The 16,779-nt window shown below is 48.8% G+C and overlaps 1 protein-coding gene across 2 annotated transcripts in view; it reads right to left on the bottom strand.

The window, feature by feature from the left end:
- Nucleotides 1–16,779, bottom strand: part of FERMT3 (FERM domain containing kindlin 3) — a 37,396-nt gene that overhangs the window by 12,577 nt on the left and 8,040 nt on the right. Inside the window, exons 1-7 of one of the 2 annotated variants that reach the window (XM_077323873.1) lie at nt 12,271–12,287; nt 11,127–11,360; nt 9,549–9,674; nt 7,343–7,511; nt 3,111–3,213; nt 2,493–2,600; nt 807–941 (exon numbers count right to left, since the gene is read on the bottom strand). In XM_077323873.1, the coding sequence (XP_077179988.1) occupies nt 807–941; nt 2,493–2,600; nt 3,111–3,213; nt 7,343–7,511; nt 9,549–9,674; nt 11,127–11,310 (825 nt within the window). In that variant the 5' untranslated portion in view covers nt 11,311–11,360; nt 12,271–12,287. Of the gene's footprint in view, nt 1–806; nt 942–2,492; nt 2,601–3,110; nt 3,214–7,342; nt 7,512–9,548; nt 9,675–11,126; nt 11,361–12,270; nt 12,288–16,779 lie in introns of those variants that run through there. The other variant, XM_077323864.1, reaches the window with a different exon arrangement.

The following is a 16,779-nucleotide window of genomic DNA, read 5'->3' as shown; positions in this document are numbered from 1 at the left end:
TGGCTCCCTTCCCTGCAGACCACCCTGCCCTCAAAAGCATCCCCAAAGTGCTATTTCCCAAACCAGAACTGGCAACCCCACTCTTGTTAATTTGGAGATTAGCTTGGAATATTTAATTCTAGAGGACCTTTGGGGAAGAGAACTCCCAGATGCCGTTCTTCAATTATTTGGTTGGGTTGACTGCACTATGGATTTCGCATACTGTGCCTGATGCTTCAATGGTCCTATGGGAACAGTAATAGTTTTAAACTACATGTAGTTTTGGCTGGAGAGCAGGAAAAAATCCCCACAGTCAGAGGAGTTCAGCAGTGGAATGGGCTGCCTAAGAAAGTGGGGAGCTCCCCCTCACTGGTGGCCTTCAAGCAGTGGCTGGACGGAGACTTGTCCTGGATGCTTGAGGCTGATCCTGCATTGAGCAGGGGGCTGGACTGGATGGTGGCCCCTTCCGATTTTATGATTCTATGACCTTCAGGACCCTCAGTCAGACTGCAGTTCTGGGTTGCAAAACTCCTGGAGGTTTTTGGAGTGGAGCCTAAGGAGGGTGAGGTTTGGGGAGGGGGCAGACTTCAGTGAGGCATAACGCCATAGTTATGTTCCATGGTGGCCTTTTTCTCCAGGTTCTGAGGCTCACCTGAGTATTTTGTTGTCTGGAGTTCAGTTGTAATCCCAGGAGATCTCCAGCCACCCCCTGGAAGCTGGCAACCTGCATTAGACCTCAGCAGCTTGGCATTGCTGTGCCATGGCAAGATCTTGTCCCGTTCTATAATCTCAGCATTCAAGGAGGCCGCGCCTTGTTCAGCACTCACCAAAACATTTGGACTCGTTGCTTTGCCCTCCAGTTTGACCTCCAGCGTGGCAAGAGCAGCATCCAGGTCATCGAGGCCAGCGTCCCCAGCGTGGTCGGTGGGGCTGGTGTTCATGGACAGCTGGTTGATCCGATACTGGAAGAGGAGTTGAAGGAGTTGTGTTTATAACCTGCTTTCCAGTACCTGAAGGAGTCTCAAAATGGCTTACAGTCGCCTTCCCTTTCCTCTTCCCACAACAGACACCCAGTGTGGGAGGTGAGGCTGAGAGAGCCCTAAGATTACTGAAGTACAAGAAGAGTTGGTTCTTATCTGCAGCTTTTCTCTACCAGAAGGAGTCTCAAAGCAGCTTACAATCGCCTTTCTTTCCTCTCCCCACAACAGACACCCTGTGAGGTAAGTGGGCTGAGAAATGTGCTCTTCTAGAACAGCTCTAACAGGACTGTGACTGGCCCAAGGTCACCCTGCTGGCTGCTTGACTGAAGAAGAAGAAGGATTGAAGAAGAATTGATTTTTGTACTCTGCTTTTCATTGCCCAAAGGAGTCTCAAAACAGCCTACAATCACCTTACCTTCCTCTCCTCACAGCAGACACCTTGTGGTGTAGGTGAGGCTGAGAGAGCTCTGTGAGAACAGTTCTAACAGGACTGTGACGAGTTCAAGGTCACCTAGATGGTTGCATGTGGAGCAGAGGGGAATCAAACCCAGCTCTCCAGTTTAGAAGGCATTGCTTTTGACCACCACACCATACTGGCTCTCTGTCCACGGGACAACATGGACATGTTCTACTTGAGGTTCAGCAGGGGAGTGGCACTCGGGTTTGGAAACACCTGAAGGTTTCGGGGGTGCAGCTTGAGGTAGGAGTTGTTTGGGGAAGGGAGGGGCTTCAGTGCATGGTCCACCTCCAAAGCAGCCGTTTTCTCCAGGGAAACTGATCTTGGTCCTCTGGTGATCAGTTTTAATAGTAGGAGATCCCCAGGTGCCACATGGAGATTGGCAACCCGAGCTAAGTGCCTCCAGGTGGGACCTGGGGATCCCTCAGAATTACAGCTCATGTCTTAAGCACAGGTACCCGTTTTCCTGGAAAGTAGACTCTAGGGATCGGGCCACATGGACTTCCCTGCCCACCCCAGACTTCATCCCTAAACCTCTAGGAGTTTGGGATCTGGCAACCATACCCCCATTTCCCACTGGTGACCGGGGTAGAGCTGGCAACCCTACCAAATGCTTGACAGTCATCTAACAGTTTGCACTCAAATGTTAGACTCATGGAATCATGGAGTTGGGAGGTACTTCCACACAAACCCCCTGCACAATGTAGGAAGCTCCAAACTACTTGCCCACCCACAGGGATCCCAATTTCAACCCCAGATGAAGCCCCCCCCCCCCCGCCCTGTGAAAACCAGAAACCCTGGCCAATCTGGCCTGGGGGGAAATTCACCTCCTGACTCCAGAGTGGTAATTGGCCTTTTCCTCGGAATGCAAGAGAGGGCCCCAAGAGCCGAGGGCTTAGTCTGCATACAATAGATAATGCACTTTCAATGTACTTTCGCGGCTGGATTTTCCTGTGCGGAACAGGAAAATCTACTTTTAAAGTGCATTGAAGGTGCATTATCGCTTGTGTGCAGACTAGGCCAAGGACCGACACAGTCCCTTCCTGTTCTTCCTGGGCAAGGGGAGAGAACGTTACCTGCAAAGCAGCAAAGACCACCATCTCTTCCTCAGTGCAGTCCGTCTCCTCCAGCAGCACAGACCAACGGGCCTGTTCATACAGCTGGTTTATCCGCACAGCATCATACTGGATGCGAGAAAGCAAAACACGGTTGGGCCAGTGGATGGAATAAGACAAGCTCCTCTCCTCCCTCCTCCCTCTCTCTAGAAAGGAAAACCCCAAAGGTGTAGCTTGCTGGAATCAAGTTTGGTTCCACAAACTGGATTTTTGCATTCCAGTTATGCCTTCACCTGGATGGCCCAGGCTAGCCCCGTCAAATTTTGGAGGCTTAGCAGGGTCGGCCCTGGCTAGTACTTGGATGGGAGACCTCTAAGGAACGTGAGCATTGTGATGTGGAGGCAGGCAATGGCAAACCACCTCTGAACACCCCTTGCCTCAAAAACCATCACCTACATTCCTTGAGTTGCGATGCTGCCCTCAAAACAGGGCTGGGAGAAACAGAGGCTTTCAAAAGGCCCCTCTGTAAAATAAATCAGATAAAAGCTGGCCACTCTGCACACACATGCACAGAATAACGAAGAGGGGGTCGAGGAACTAAGGGAGGCCCGGATCTCTGGGGAGGGGAGTGGCACTGACCTTGGGCTCCAGGTCAAAGAAGCTGTAATACTTGAAGCGAAGGCACAGGTGGTCGTTCTCCTTAATGTCTTGCTGCAGCAGAGTCCGTGAGGAATCCAACCACCTGGGGAAGCAGGAAGTGAGCAAACATGAAGACTGTGGCAAAACTTGTCTTTTGTTGCATCTTCCCATCCTGTTTCTTGTGGGGCTTACTTTGGAAGGAGAAGCATAGGTGGCTTGCAGGGGGCTGCTCTTCCTCTCTGCTTCTTCATAGAATCATAGAGTTGGAAGGGGCCATACAGGCCATCTAGTCCAACCCCCTGCTCAATGCAGGATCAGCCCTAAGCATCCTAAAGCATCCAAGAAAAGTGTGTATCCAACCTTTGCTTGAAGACTGCCAGTGAGGGGGAGCTCACCACCTCCTTAGGCAGCCTATTCTACTGCTGAACTACTCTGACTGTGGAAATTTTTTTCCTGATATCTAGCCTATATCGTTGTACTTGAAGTTTAAACCCATTACTGCGTGTCCTTTCCTCTGCAGCCAATGGGAACAGCATCCTGCCCTCCTCCAAGTGACAACCTTTCAAATACTTCTTCCCCTCCCGCCTCTGAATTTGAGGATTTTTCTGATATCAAATTTTAGATTTCAGACCCCATTGGAGCAGGCATTTGTTTCTCTAATAACTAAAGATCTCAGCTAATGAATCACCCAAAGCTAAGCATATATGTTTTCTGAAGAAAAAGAACCTTTTCGTACACACAATATGATTCTGTGAAGGCTCAAGGAGTTGGCAGGTTACAATGGATGAGAAAGAGGGTTGTGAGTGTCCTGCCTAATGCAGGGGGTTGAACTAGATGACCCAGGAGGTCCCTTCCAACTCTATGATTCTATGGATCATCATGGGAGAGGCATTCCCTTCTGAGTGAGGAAGGTAAGAATTCTGATTCTTATTGCCCACACCTATCACAACAATTCTAGAGGAGGCACTCCCATGAGTGAAATGAGGGCGTATTCTTTGATCATAGAATCATAGAGTTGGAAGGGACCTCTTGGATCATCTAGTCCAACCCCCTGCACTATGCAGGACACTCACAACCCTCTAACTCATCCACTGTAACCTGCCACCCCCTTGTACCTTCACAGAATCAGCCTCTCTGCCAGATCGCTATCCAGCCTCTGTTTAAAAATTTCCAAAGATGGAGAACCCACCAGCTCCCGAGGTGCTGTGCGGCTGCAGGGAACCTACGCTGGGCCTGGGGAACCCCCGCCCAACTTGTTAAAAATACAGAAGTTGTTTTGTTGTTTTGTCCTGAGAAGATATCTATCCGCTGGCAGGTTTTGTATGCACGTGTAAGAGACCCTCTGGTTTTTATAAACTCTGCTGCCTGGTTGAGCAGGGGGCACTTTCAAATCTATCAAAAGCTTTTCCATTGAGTAACCGAAACAATTAATGGCCATCAACACATTTCAACAGGCTCCACAAGTGAAAAGTCAAATGACGGGTAAAGGAGAACTTTAACATGTGCAGCCAAGAGTAAGGCGTGTGACATCATGAAGCGAGGAAATGGCACAATTGTGTCTGAAGATGTTTTCTGTGACCTCCAAGTCTGCCAATTGTCCCCCATCCCCTCTCTTAGAGTTAGAAGCAGCATCTTGGTGGGGTATGGCTATCGTGCCACTTTCAACACTGGTCAATAGCTTTTGCAGGTTTTCATATTGTTTCAAAACCTGCAAGACCTCTTTAACCACACACAAAAGCGAGGAGAACGGGAAATGCGAGTGCATGGAATGGGGAGACGGGGCAGGAAGCCTGGCGAAAAGGAGGTTGAGAGGGGACATGATAGCCCTCTTTAAGTATTTGAAAGGTTGTCACTTGGAGGAAGGCAGAATGTTGTTTCTGTTGGCTGCAGAGGAGAGGACACGCAGTAATGAGTTTAAACTTCAAGTACAACGATATAGGCTAGATATCAGGAAAAAAATTTTCACAGTCAGAGTAGTTCAGCAGTGGAATAGGCTGCCTAAGGAGGTGGTGAGCTCCCCTCACTGGCAGTCTTCAAGCAAAGGTTGGATACACACTTTTCTTGGATGCCTTAGGATGCTTTGGGCTGATCCTGTGTTGAGCAGGGTGTTGGACTAGATGGCCTGTGTGGCCCCTTCCAACTCTATGATTCCATGATTCTATGATTCTATGAAGCAGCCAGGCACCAGGGCAAGCTTTAGCTTACTAGTGGGCCATTGTCCTGGAGGCTTGCTGGTAGCCAAGGAGAAAGGTAAGACAAGCTCTAGTGGCACATGCTGGGCCAAAGTGGCCACTCCGCTCAGGCCTAGGCCAGTGACATCATGGACAACTAACAGCTCCAACCTCCCACTGCTGGGGCCAGATGAAGAACAGGCAACAGCCAGACATGATAAAAGAGGGCCTGGGCCGGGATCTTATTAAGATTCTACCCAAATTGTTATTTGTTGTTATCTTTTAATTGCTACAAGCTGCTCTGGCAGCCTATTTCTGGTAGGAAAAATTGCAGTACGCAACAAAGAAACAGGACTGGCTGTCTCCATGTTTCTTTGATAGCTTCCACAGGGGAAACAGGCTGGCTGCTGGGAGAGGGAGAACCCCGGACAAAGTGGATGTTTAGTCTTATCTAGAAGCACAATCCATGTCCTTGTGTTCAACAAGCTGGTCAGCAGGTGCCCCCTCATCTGTTCCACTTAATATTTCTGGTAAGGCCTAGGAGGAGGAGGAGCTGGTCTCATGGCTTAAGTGCCACACACCGCTTAACACCCACTCAGGGCAGCTGTCCCGCCCCTCAGTGCCTCCTCCTCCAACCGGCTTGCCTGTCTGTCCAGCAGCCAGCCACTTACCTTTCATCCCCCACCCCTGACCACCCTTCCTCCTTCCACTTCCCTCTGAGGCTCGGAGGCTGCAGATCCCTGCTGTGTGAAAGCTGCCCCGGCCAGTGAGTTCCCTAACAGCTGCCTGCAGCCTTTCCAGGTCCTGGGGGGAGGGGGAGACCATTTACAGAGTTCTTCCACCCCACCCCCCCCATCTAGTGCCCGTTTTATTCCTAAATGCAATGGGCTTTGTCCCTAGCAAGAGAATAAGAGAAAAAATGTTGGAGTAGACCAATAGCCCAACCAGTCCAATACTAGTCTGTGTCACACAGCTGCGAAAACCCAGATGCCGTGAGGAGGTCCACCAGACGGGCCAGAACTCCCAAATACCAAGCAGACAGAGCAACACTGCCCCATCTACTGTTCCATCTAAACAGTTCCATCTAAACCCTGTGGCTAATAGCCACTGACAGACCTCTGCTCCCTCCCCTAAATCCGTCCCACCCATTCAAAGAGGCCTGGGGTCTCTGTATGCCCACTACTAGGCCTCCCCTTCTAACCCACCCAACCACATCCCCTCGCTTGCATGCTGTGCATGCTTCCTCTTTTCACCTGCAAGCCTTCCCACCACCTGCAGCCACAGTGGGAGGAGAGCCGCTGCATCCTCCTCATGCTCCTCCAGCAGCGCTAGGCTGTGTAAGCCACTGGGAGCACAGGTGAGAAAGCAGGCAGTGGAAGGGTGTGAGGTGCAGGCATCAGAGGAGGTACGTGAGTCAGCAGCAGGGAGTCCTGCGAGAATCCATGGGTTCTGATAGCTGTCCTATCTTGCCAGCTCTGGTCCCGTCCCTCACTCTCCAAGCTGACTGCCCAATCCCTCCCTGAAGATAGATTCAATTGTATAGCCATGCTAGTTTGAAGCAGCAGAACCAATCTAGTTGGCACCTTTAAGACTGACAAAGTTTTATTAAAGGTGTGCGATTTCATGTGCACAAAGTTTGGTGTAGTGGTTAGGAGTGCAGACTTCTAATCTGGCAGGCCAGGTTTGATTCCGTGCTCCCCCATATGCAGCCAGCTGGGTGACCTTGGGCTCGCCACAGCACTGAGAAAGCTGTTCTGACCGAGCAGTGATATCAGGGCTCTCTCAGCCTCACCCACCCCACAGGGTATCTGTTGTGGGGAGAGGAAAGGGAAGGCGACTGTAAGCCGCTTTGAGGCTCCTTTAGGTAGAGAAAAGCGGCATATAAGAACCAACTCCTCCTCCTCAGATACAATATCATGGAATGAAAGTAATGACATTCTATCTAGAAGTTTGAACTGATTCCATGGCATTGTATCTGAGGAAGGCTCACACCCTGAATCAAACTTTGTCGGTCTTAAAGGTGCCCCTGGACTCAAACTTTCTTCCCTCCCTCCTTCTCACCTGCTGTTGATGTGAGTCTTCTCCACAAGGGATCCTGGCCGATGCATGCGCAAAATCTGCTCAGGGGTCAGCCCGGTCTGACTGATGGACAGCATTCGGTAACAGGCTTCGGTGTGGGCGCTGTCTGAAAAGTGAGCAGGCATCCCACGGAACAGCTGCTGATCAGCACCTGGTGTTTGGATGGATGGGGGGAAAGGTCAGGATGTTACATCTTGTGTTCTCTGAAGGACCGCCACTTGGTCCTCTAACAAAGCAGGCATTGTGATCTCTCTAGGGCAGCCTTGCCCAATTTTTTTTATTAATGAGAAACCCCTGAAACATTCTTCAGGCTTTGAGAAACCCCATAGGCGTACCCAACACCCCTTTGGAACATGGTCTTTTAAAATCTACACATTTTCTTCTCCCCTGTCCCATAATCCATGAAAAACTACAACACCACAACAGTATATCGTTACAAGGAAAAATACTGATATGCATCAGTACAAGTCTGCGGGTTCAGTGATCGCAGACTCCAAGTCTTCAGATCGGCTCTTTTTATTTAGCAACTCCAGCAACAGGCTACAACTACTGAACAGAGGAAAACAGGCAAACTCATGGACTTTTATACCTTTCAGGCAGCCGGCTGCCGCCTCTGATTGGTTCTAAGCAGAGCAATCGGATAGGCCCTAAGCAGAGCAATCGGATTGGCTCTAAGCAGAGCGATCAGATTCCTTTGATTGGTTAGTTCCTTGGCTGGCAGAAACCCTCATTTGCATCAGGGCCAAATGCCCTCAGACATAACACTAATAGAGCATTTTAAGTGGTGTTTGTGGGTTTGCTGGGCAGTGTGGCCATCTGGTCAGGTAGCTTTGGTCCCTAATGTTTCACCAGTAACTGTGGTAGGACATGGCAAGATGGGAATCTCTCCATGCCAAAGTGACTAAAACTACCGGTCCATAGCCACACAGACTGGGAAACCCACAACAACCAGTTGACTCCGGCTGTAAAAACCTTAAACAATTCATTGTATTTTAATTTCAAAACCTGTTAGAAGAAGAGTTGGTTTTCATACCCTGCTTTTCACCTGCCAAAGAAGCCTCAAAACACTTACAATCACCTTCCCTTCCTCTCCTCACAACAGACACCCTGTGAGATAGGTGAGGCTGAAAGAGTTCTGACAGAGTTGCTCTGTGAGAACAGCTCTACCAGGACTGTGACTAGCCTGAGGTCATCCAGCTGGTTGCATGTGGAGGAATCAAACCTGGCTTTCCAGATTAGAGGCCACCACTCTTAACCACGACCCCAAGCTAGCTCTCCCTAGATAAGGGGTGACCGAGTTTTTCTGAAAACATCTAGGTTAGATCAAACTTACCCGTTCTATGAGCTGCTGGTACTTCTGTTATGTAATAAGGCGTCGGCAATTCTCCCCCTCAGATGTCCTCTCCTGCCCCATTTCCCACGCTACCTCAAGAGTTCCCTCAGGAAGAGGTTTTCATAGAACCAGCTCCCTTTCATATATTTGAGAGCGGTTAAGCGATCACAATCTCTCCCTTTCTTCATAGAAGAGCTCAAACATACCTGCTTCATTATGTATTGTGGTTGAAAAAGAGGTTCAACGTATTTATTCAGTAATGTCTTAGATTTAGAGGCCTTGATCAACTTCCCAGGGAACACTGAGGTTCATTTTGAAAGCCGCTATTCTCTCCCAAATCTTGCTCTTTAATCCAAGATGAGAAGCAATTTAAATGGGCAACCTGTGCTCAAGGGATTCATGGTTTGTGGCAGATAGGCCTTAGTATTTAGAAGACTGCATACTCCCGTATGAACCTGCCTAGTTAATGATGAAATAATTTTAAAGTCTAGCCTGTGTGCCACTGTGTTCTGAAATAATGTGGGCAGCTGAACAAACAGGGCCTGCTTTGTGGTGGCACCTTGATTATGGAAGACTCCTCCCTGCAGCTGGCTGGCACTCTCTGAAGACGTATTTATTTATTCCTGTGGCTCATATATATATTTAATATGTGATCTGAATGTGCAATTACTATAGTGGTATTTTAAGTCTGTTATGTTTTAATTCTCTGTATGCCATCTTGAACACTTTTGGTGGAGATAGTGAGAGAGATTTCTTTTTTCTTTAGTGTCATGCTTCTAGCAAGATTAGAAAGCACATGCTGTTGTACCTGGATGTGCATGCATGTTCATTCGGGCCTCCCCCCAAGCAACTCACCTGTTGGAAGCTGCACTCCTGTCAAGTCATAGGTCTCTCTGGTGCTTCCTTCTTTCTCCTTATGCTTCCGTTTCTCCTTCTCCGCAGGCACACGCAGCAAGGACAGCTCTTCAGGATGGCGCATACCTGCAAAGCAAGCTCCATTAGCCCCTTGGCTGATCTCACCTGTTGCTTTATCCTTTCTTGGTGTCCTGCAAGGTACCCTAACCTTTGCCTGGTATTCCCCTGTAACCTTTTTGCTTTGAATCCCAGTTCATTACAGGGACTGGGACATGAATCTGCGATCATGTCTAAAATCCAGTCTCTCCCTTGAAAAATCCCAGCTCACCTAAGTTTCCAGTCCTCATTATTGCATGGAAGAGATAGAGGTAGGGTTGCCAGCTCTGGGATGGAGACTTCGGGGGTAGAGATAGGAGCTGGTGGGATTGGGGCAGGGTGGGACCTCAATGGAGTATATTGCTATGGAATCCACCCCCAAAGCCGCCATTTTCTCCAGGAGAACTGATGTCCATCTCCTGGAGATGAACTGAAAAACTAGGGGATCCCCCGGTTCCTCCTGCAGACTGGCATCCCTAACTAGAGGGGCGGATGACTGAGGAACTAGAGAATAGAGCTAGGAGAGATGTCTTTTTATCACAGACGGCTTGTCTTTCCCCTTAACTACAAGCCAAATTCTCTCATTTAGACAGCCATTTGAGTTGGAGTCTTCCTTTGCATGGATCACGGAACTTCCAACATCTGGAATGCCAGAGTTGGAAGCAATGCAGTAGAGCAGGGGTAGTCAACCTGTGGTCCTCCAGATGTTCATGGAATACAATTCCCAGGAGCCCCTGCCAGCAAATGCTGGCAGGGGCTCCTGGGAATTGTAGTCCATGAACATCTGGAGGACCACAGGTTGACTACCCCTGCGGTAGATTTCCCAGATACTGAACAGGCATCCATCAGGGTAGAATAGTGACCTCTCGTATCAAAAACAGGAGTCTGCATCTATACAGACTCCAGGAAGAGAAGGGGGAAGGGAGATAATTGCAGTATGAAAGTATTTTTATAGATCCCCATGCATTTTGCCTGCGGCTTCACCAGAGGATCTGATTAAGAACAAAATCAAAGAATATAATAACATTGGCTTATCTCCTTTTCTAAATTGTCTTATATATTAAATTTTGCACATCTTGTTATTCTAAAAATGTGTACAGATAACTTTACCCTGGTAACTGCAGGCCTATCTTGTGACAAAAACCTTCAATATAATTTTACAGAACAGACAAATTGAATGGCTCCTTAAGAGAAAAAAAAAATTACGCCCAGTCCTAACATTTTCTTTCAGGAAACAAGTCTGTATGTTTTAAATGTATTTTTATTGCGTTTTAAAAACGTTGTTCTTAATTAGATCCCATGGTGAAACGGCATGCAAAACACGCAGGGATCTACAAATAAAATCATTTCCCCACTGCTCCTGTTTTTCCCTTCTCTTCACAGAATAAGGAATAGTTAGCTGGCTGTTGCGGAGGGGTGTAGCTGCCCACTTTCATCCCCCCACCACCACCCTCGCTACCCTCTGCCTTGCGAGGTGCTCACCTAGTACCCTGCAGATGTCGATTACTGCGCTGAAGACCGGCTGGGCAAAATTGGCTCGGATATGCACAACGCACTGGTTGGGCAAGGAGAGACGCACTGGCTTGTGCTGCGGAGTGTACAGCAGGCGGGCATCGGCCAAAACCCCGTACTTGTCCAGGCTCCAGTGGGTATTCAACAGCCACATTTTCTTCTGCTCCCACCACAGGGCATGGTCCGACCAGTCTCGCTGCAGTTCTACAGGAGAGAGCAAGAGAAGAAGCTCGTTGAGACCCTTTACTACTACTACTAATACTACTACTTCTTCTTCTTCTTCTTCTTCTTCTAATCAGCTTGATGTAGCAGTTAGGAGTGCAGACTTCTAATCTGGCATGCCGGGTTCAATTCTGCACTCCCCCACATGCAGCCAGCTGGGTAATTTTGGGCTCACCATGGCACTGATAAAGCTGTTCTGACCGAGCAGTAACATCAGGGCTCTCTCAGCCTCACCTACCCCACAGGGTGTCTGTTGTGGGGAGAGGAAAGGAAAGGCGACTGTAAGCTGCTTTGAGACTCCTTCGGGTAGAGAAAAGTGGCATATAAGAACCAACTCTTCTTCTTCAGTAATCTCAGGGCTCTCTCAGTCTCACCTACCCCACAGTGTGTCTGTTGTGGGGAGGAGAGGGGAAGGTGAATGAAAGCCGCTTTGAGCCTCCTTCAGTAGAGGAAGCAGCATATAAGAGCCAACTGTTGTTGTTGTTGTTGTTGTTGTTGTTGTTGTTGTTGTTGTTGTTGTTGTTGTTTCCCGCCACTCCCGAGACCGGCTCATGGCGGGTTACAAAGTGTCCGATAAAACCCCCAAATGGAACCCCATTAAAACAGGACAAAAACCACAGAACAACTGGCTCAGACATGGCGGAATTCCACAATAAGCCAACCACCCACAACCACCTCTAGTGAGGGCAGAAAGAGGAGCCAAGATGGTAACGGCCTCACTGATGCCTGACACCAGGAAGGGGGGGGGGGGGGACCACAAACTAAAAGTGCAGAAAGTTCTGACTTGACTTCCTCAGAAAGTTCCAGGTTCAATCCCTGCTGGGGAATCGATACGCAGAACGTCTCCTGCCTCCAAAACCTTATGGGATCACCATAAGTGACTGTGACTTACCAGCAAAAACAACACGGACACAAAGGGAACCTGGTACTGACTAGGCCCATCTTGTTCCATTTCAGAAGCTAAGCAGAGTCAGCCCTTGGACAGGAGACTTTCCGCTGCAGGAAGTTCAGAGCTGCTACCCAGAGGCAGGAGGCAGCAAACCATCTCTTGCCATGAAACTCCCAGGGCAGCCTTTTTCAACCGTTTGACTATAGAGGAGCCCCTGAAATAATTGTTCATGCTTTGAGGGCCCCCGGAAGTGATGTCAGCTGGCCACGCCCCCCCTGCCACACCCCTCATAAGTGATATCACCACCCGCACTCTTCACCCGCCTTTCACTCCCCCCACACCCTTCTACAGCAGCTCTGCTTCATGTAGGCTGGAAAGAAGGGCACCCATGCCTATCCCCTCCCCCCCCAAGCCCTCTGGGTGGAGTCAGCCAGTTCCTTAGCTTGTGGTCAAGTCCATTAAAGTAGGAGGGGAAAGGCCGCGGACCCCCTCTGGAGCTCCCCGCAGAGCCCCGGAGGCCCATGGAATCCGGGTTGGGAATTCCTGCCCCAAGTCAGCTGTGACTTGATTAGCATCTCTGACACAAGTCTGTTGTTTGCTCTTGATAGCATTTCCCACTTCCCAAAACCACATGAGGGTGAACCGAAACTATTTTTTGCATGCACCCCCCCACACAGACACACACACACACACTCAATTCTTTGCATTACGTTTCTGATCAGCAGTTCCCGAAAGAAACCATGGCACTTTGAAATGCCTCAGAGAGTTCCACGATGGTTTTAACCAGGGGTAGTCAAACTGTGGCCCGCCAGGTGTCCATGGACTACAATTCCCATGAGCCCCTGCCAGAAAACTAACATTCTGAGTGTCCAGGCTTGCTGCCGTTGCAGCTGCAGCAGCGTTTCATATTAGAAACATTCAACATTCATGTTCGTACAAAAATGTAATCTTTTTTGTTTATAATTATTCCAATCTATTCTGCAGATGTTGCCTTCATATCTATGATGTACAAACATAAACCAAAACGAGTTCTGGATAAACACATTTTTTTTTCTTTTTTAATAGCCTGTTTTCAAAGTTATTTTCTTCCTCAGTGGTTTTTATCATATAAATAGTCCCACAGGCTCAGTGTTTCCTGGAGGTTTCTTTACTGCTCTGGGGCTGTGAAAACCCCGGCACGAGTGAGCCACATAAGCTTTCCAGCAGTTTTGCAGCACTCCGGTTTCCCATGGTAACCATTCCTTTCATAGAATCATAGAATCATAGAGTTGGAAGGGGCCATAGAGGCCATCTAGTCCAACCCCCTGCTCTACGCAGGATCAGCCCTAAGCATCCTAAAGCATCCAAGAAAAGTGTGTCTCCAACCTTTGCTTGAAGACTGCCAGTGAGGGGGAGCTCACCACCTCCTTAGGCAGCCTATTCCACTGCTGAACTACTCTGACTGTGAACATTTTTTTCCTGATATCTAGCCTATATCGTTGTACTTGTAGTTTAAACCCATTACTGCGTGTCCTCTCCTCTGCAGCCAACAGGAACAGCATCCTGCCCTCCTCCAAATGACAACCCTTCAAATATTTAAAGAGGGCTATCATGTCCCCTCTCAACAGTAGCCTCTTTCAGCAGTAGCCAGTCGCTGCTTTTAATACGGGAGGACACAGGAATAAGAGAAGTGTTTGGGCATCGGTTGCATCAGCCCACGTTTTGCCAGGGATTTTCCAGTTAGTGTTTGGAAATAAAGGGACCAGCCAACATTGCAGCCATGAACACTTGTGTCACCTTTTCATTGGCTAAGCAGATAGGTAGCCGGGGGCTGGTGTCAGCATGCCCTGAGGGGAAGCAACTGCTGGGCCCCAGGGTTTCTGCCGGCACCTCCTGCCCTCTCACTTGCCCCCTGCTGCATTCTTGGCCTGGTGCCACTACGGGCAGCTTTAAGCATGGGAGTGAAAAGGGAAGGACACACAAGCGAGTGGAAGGCACACAGGGGATTGGGCAGTAGGCAGAGGAGGAGAGGGCAGCTCCTGGGAATTGTCTGCCTGGGCCCCCTTTCCAAAACCCAAACATACAATCTGCTAAAATTCCTCCCTGAAGGCTCATCACCAGCTGAATGTGCCAGATCCTAGTCCATTGTTTATTGGATGTCCCCATCTTATCGAGGGCCTTGATGACCTCTGTCTAATCTGCCTATTAGAACAATAAAATCAGAGTCCAGTAGCACCTTTGAGACCAACAAAGATTGATTCAGAGCGTGAGCTTTTGAGTGCAAGCACTCTTCATCAGACTATGATCTTCTTACATAAATCTTTGCTGGACTTAAAGGTCCTACTGGACTCTGATTTTATTGTGCTACTTTAGACCAACACGGCTACCCAGCTGAATCTGCTTATTAGAAGTTGATGCTGACTGTTTTACTGGCCTCGACTTGTGCAAAAGCTATTATCAAATAGTTCAGCAGTGGAATAGGCTGCCTAAGGAGGTGGTGAGCTCCCCCCTCACTAGCAGTCTTCTAGCAAAGGTTGGATGCACACTTTTCTTGGATGCTTTAGGATGCTTTGGGCTGATCCTGCGTTGAGCAGGGGGTTGGACTAGATGGCCTGTATGGCCCCTTCCAACTCTATGATGCTATGATTCTAAGAGCTCTGTTGTGCAGGCCCTGCGGAACTCAGGGCCATTTCGCACGGCTTCAAAGTAGCAGAATGGTTGCTATTTGGAAACGCTACTAATTTGCCATAACCCACGACGTCGTAGACAATCTGCAACAATCCTGAAACCAATCAGCAAAAAGCGCTTCGTTGTGGCACTTTCAGGGGAATCCAGAAAAGTGGATTCACCCTCCGGATAGCGATACACTCCTGCAACCAATCTGCAACAGTAGCGCTAAAGACCTGTGCGTTACCATTGTTGCTGGTTCTTCAAAGTCCCTCCCCCTGGCTCTCTCCTCCAAACTTCCGGCGAAGCGATCGCCATTTTTTTTTCTCCGAGCGAGCGGGGATAAACGCACCGGCGAGCCTCTTTCTGTTTAGAGGCTTCCCTGGCTTCAGTCCTTCACCTTTAGTCACTAAGCACAAACCACTGAAAAGCCCGTTTGCTGAAATAAAGTCCCTTTATTTTTTACAAATAAATTCAGCCGAAAATCGGGCCCGTGAGAGGGGGGGGGATTTTTTTTTTATCACTCGAGGCAGCGTGCAAACGATCATACAATCAAACGACAGCTCACATTAGGCAGCTGGATGGGTCTCTCCATAGCAACGAATCTACCTAGATTCGTTGCTATGGGTCGTTTTTTTTTTAAAAAAACCTTTCTTAAAGGGAAAGGGGCTGTTTGGGAGCATGCTAACGGCTGCCCATTGGCTGCTTGACGGCCAGGGGTGGGACGAGCTTGGCAATAGCGCTTCCTTTCTAGCGATTTCTGCCGAGACCGGAAGCCTGTGGGAAACGCTAAAAAACGCAACTGATTCCACTACAAAGGCAGGTATGCATAACGACAAATTCCACTATTTTAAATGGCGATTTTTCATTCCGCAAACAATTTGCAACAAAGATCCCTGTGCGAAAAGGCCCTCAGTGAGCACCGACAGGGCCCTGCTGCTTTCTGGGAGCTCATTTCCACCAGGCTGGGGTCAAGGCTGAGAAGGCCAGCTGAATTTCTTTGTGGCCAGGGACTGTCAGCTTGTCTGTATTGGCTGAGCCCAAGGCCCTTCTGGGGACATGTTCAGAGAGCCTGTCCTGTAGATACACAGGGCCTGGGCCGCGTATAGCCTTGAAGGTCCCCATAAAATGGACAGTATTGCAAAGACCAAGCTGGGTGGCAAAATGACCAGAGGGAAGCTAAGTTTATGAACAGCTATGTCATTTCCTGGCCTGGTTATCGCAGCCCTAAACCAAGCAGGCATGAGGGGGGTTAGCATCAGCCCCTAAGGGTGACAGTGTCCTAATGTTTATCAGAGGGGTGCCAGAAACCCACAGGGGGAAAGGGATCTGACCATAATTCCTAGCTGAGTCACTGGCTTTCTCTCTCTCTCTCTCTCACACACACACACAATACATGCAACTGGATAGAGAACCATCTTTAGCGTGTTTTTTTAACTGCTCATCCATTTCTAGGCTCAACTAGAAGTTAGATTCAAGTGGGTCGCCGTGTTGGTATGAAGCAGCAGAATAGATTTAGTGTCCAGGGGCAACTTTGAGACAAACAAAGTTTTATTCAAGGTGTGAGCCTTCATGTGCATGCCAACTTTCTACAGGGGTGCATTAAAATACTCTAAAAACAGTAGCTGTGCACAATGTGTATGCACAAATTTCACAGAAACACCCCCCCCCTGAACTTCAGGTGCCATTTTTGAAACTGCAAATGGCTACCAACAACTGGTACTCCAAAAGGAAGAAATTTGGGGGCCAGGGTAGCAGGAGCAAGAAGGTACCTCCAAGGAGTCTCAAAGCGGCTTACAGTCGCCTTCCCTTTCCATTTCCCACAACAGACACCCTGTGAGGGAGGTGAGGCTGAGAAAACTCTGA

This window comes from Paroedura picta, chromosome 1, assembly GCF_049243985.1.
Source record: "Paroedura picta isolate Pp20150507F chromosome 1, Ppicta_v3.0, whole genome shotgun sequence".
NCBI classification, from domain to species: domain Eukaryota; kingdom Metazoa; phylum Chordata; class Lepidosauria; order Squamata; family Gekkonidae; genus Paroedura; species Paroedura picta.
The sequence above is the reverse complement of the archived record's forward strand: the minus strand, read 5'-3'. Positions and strand labels throughout refer to the sequence as shown.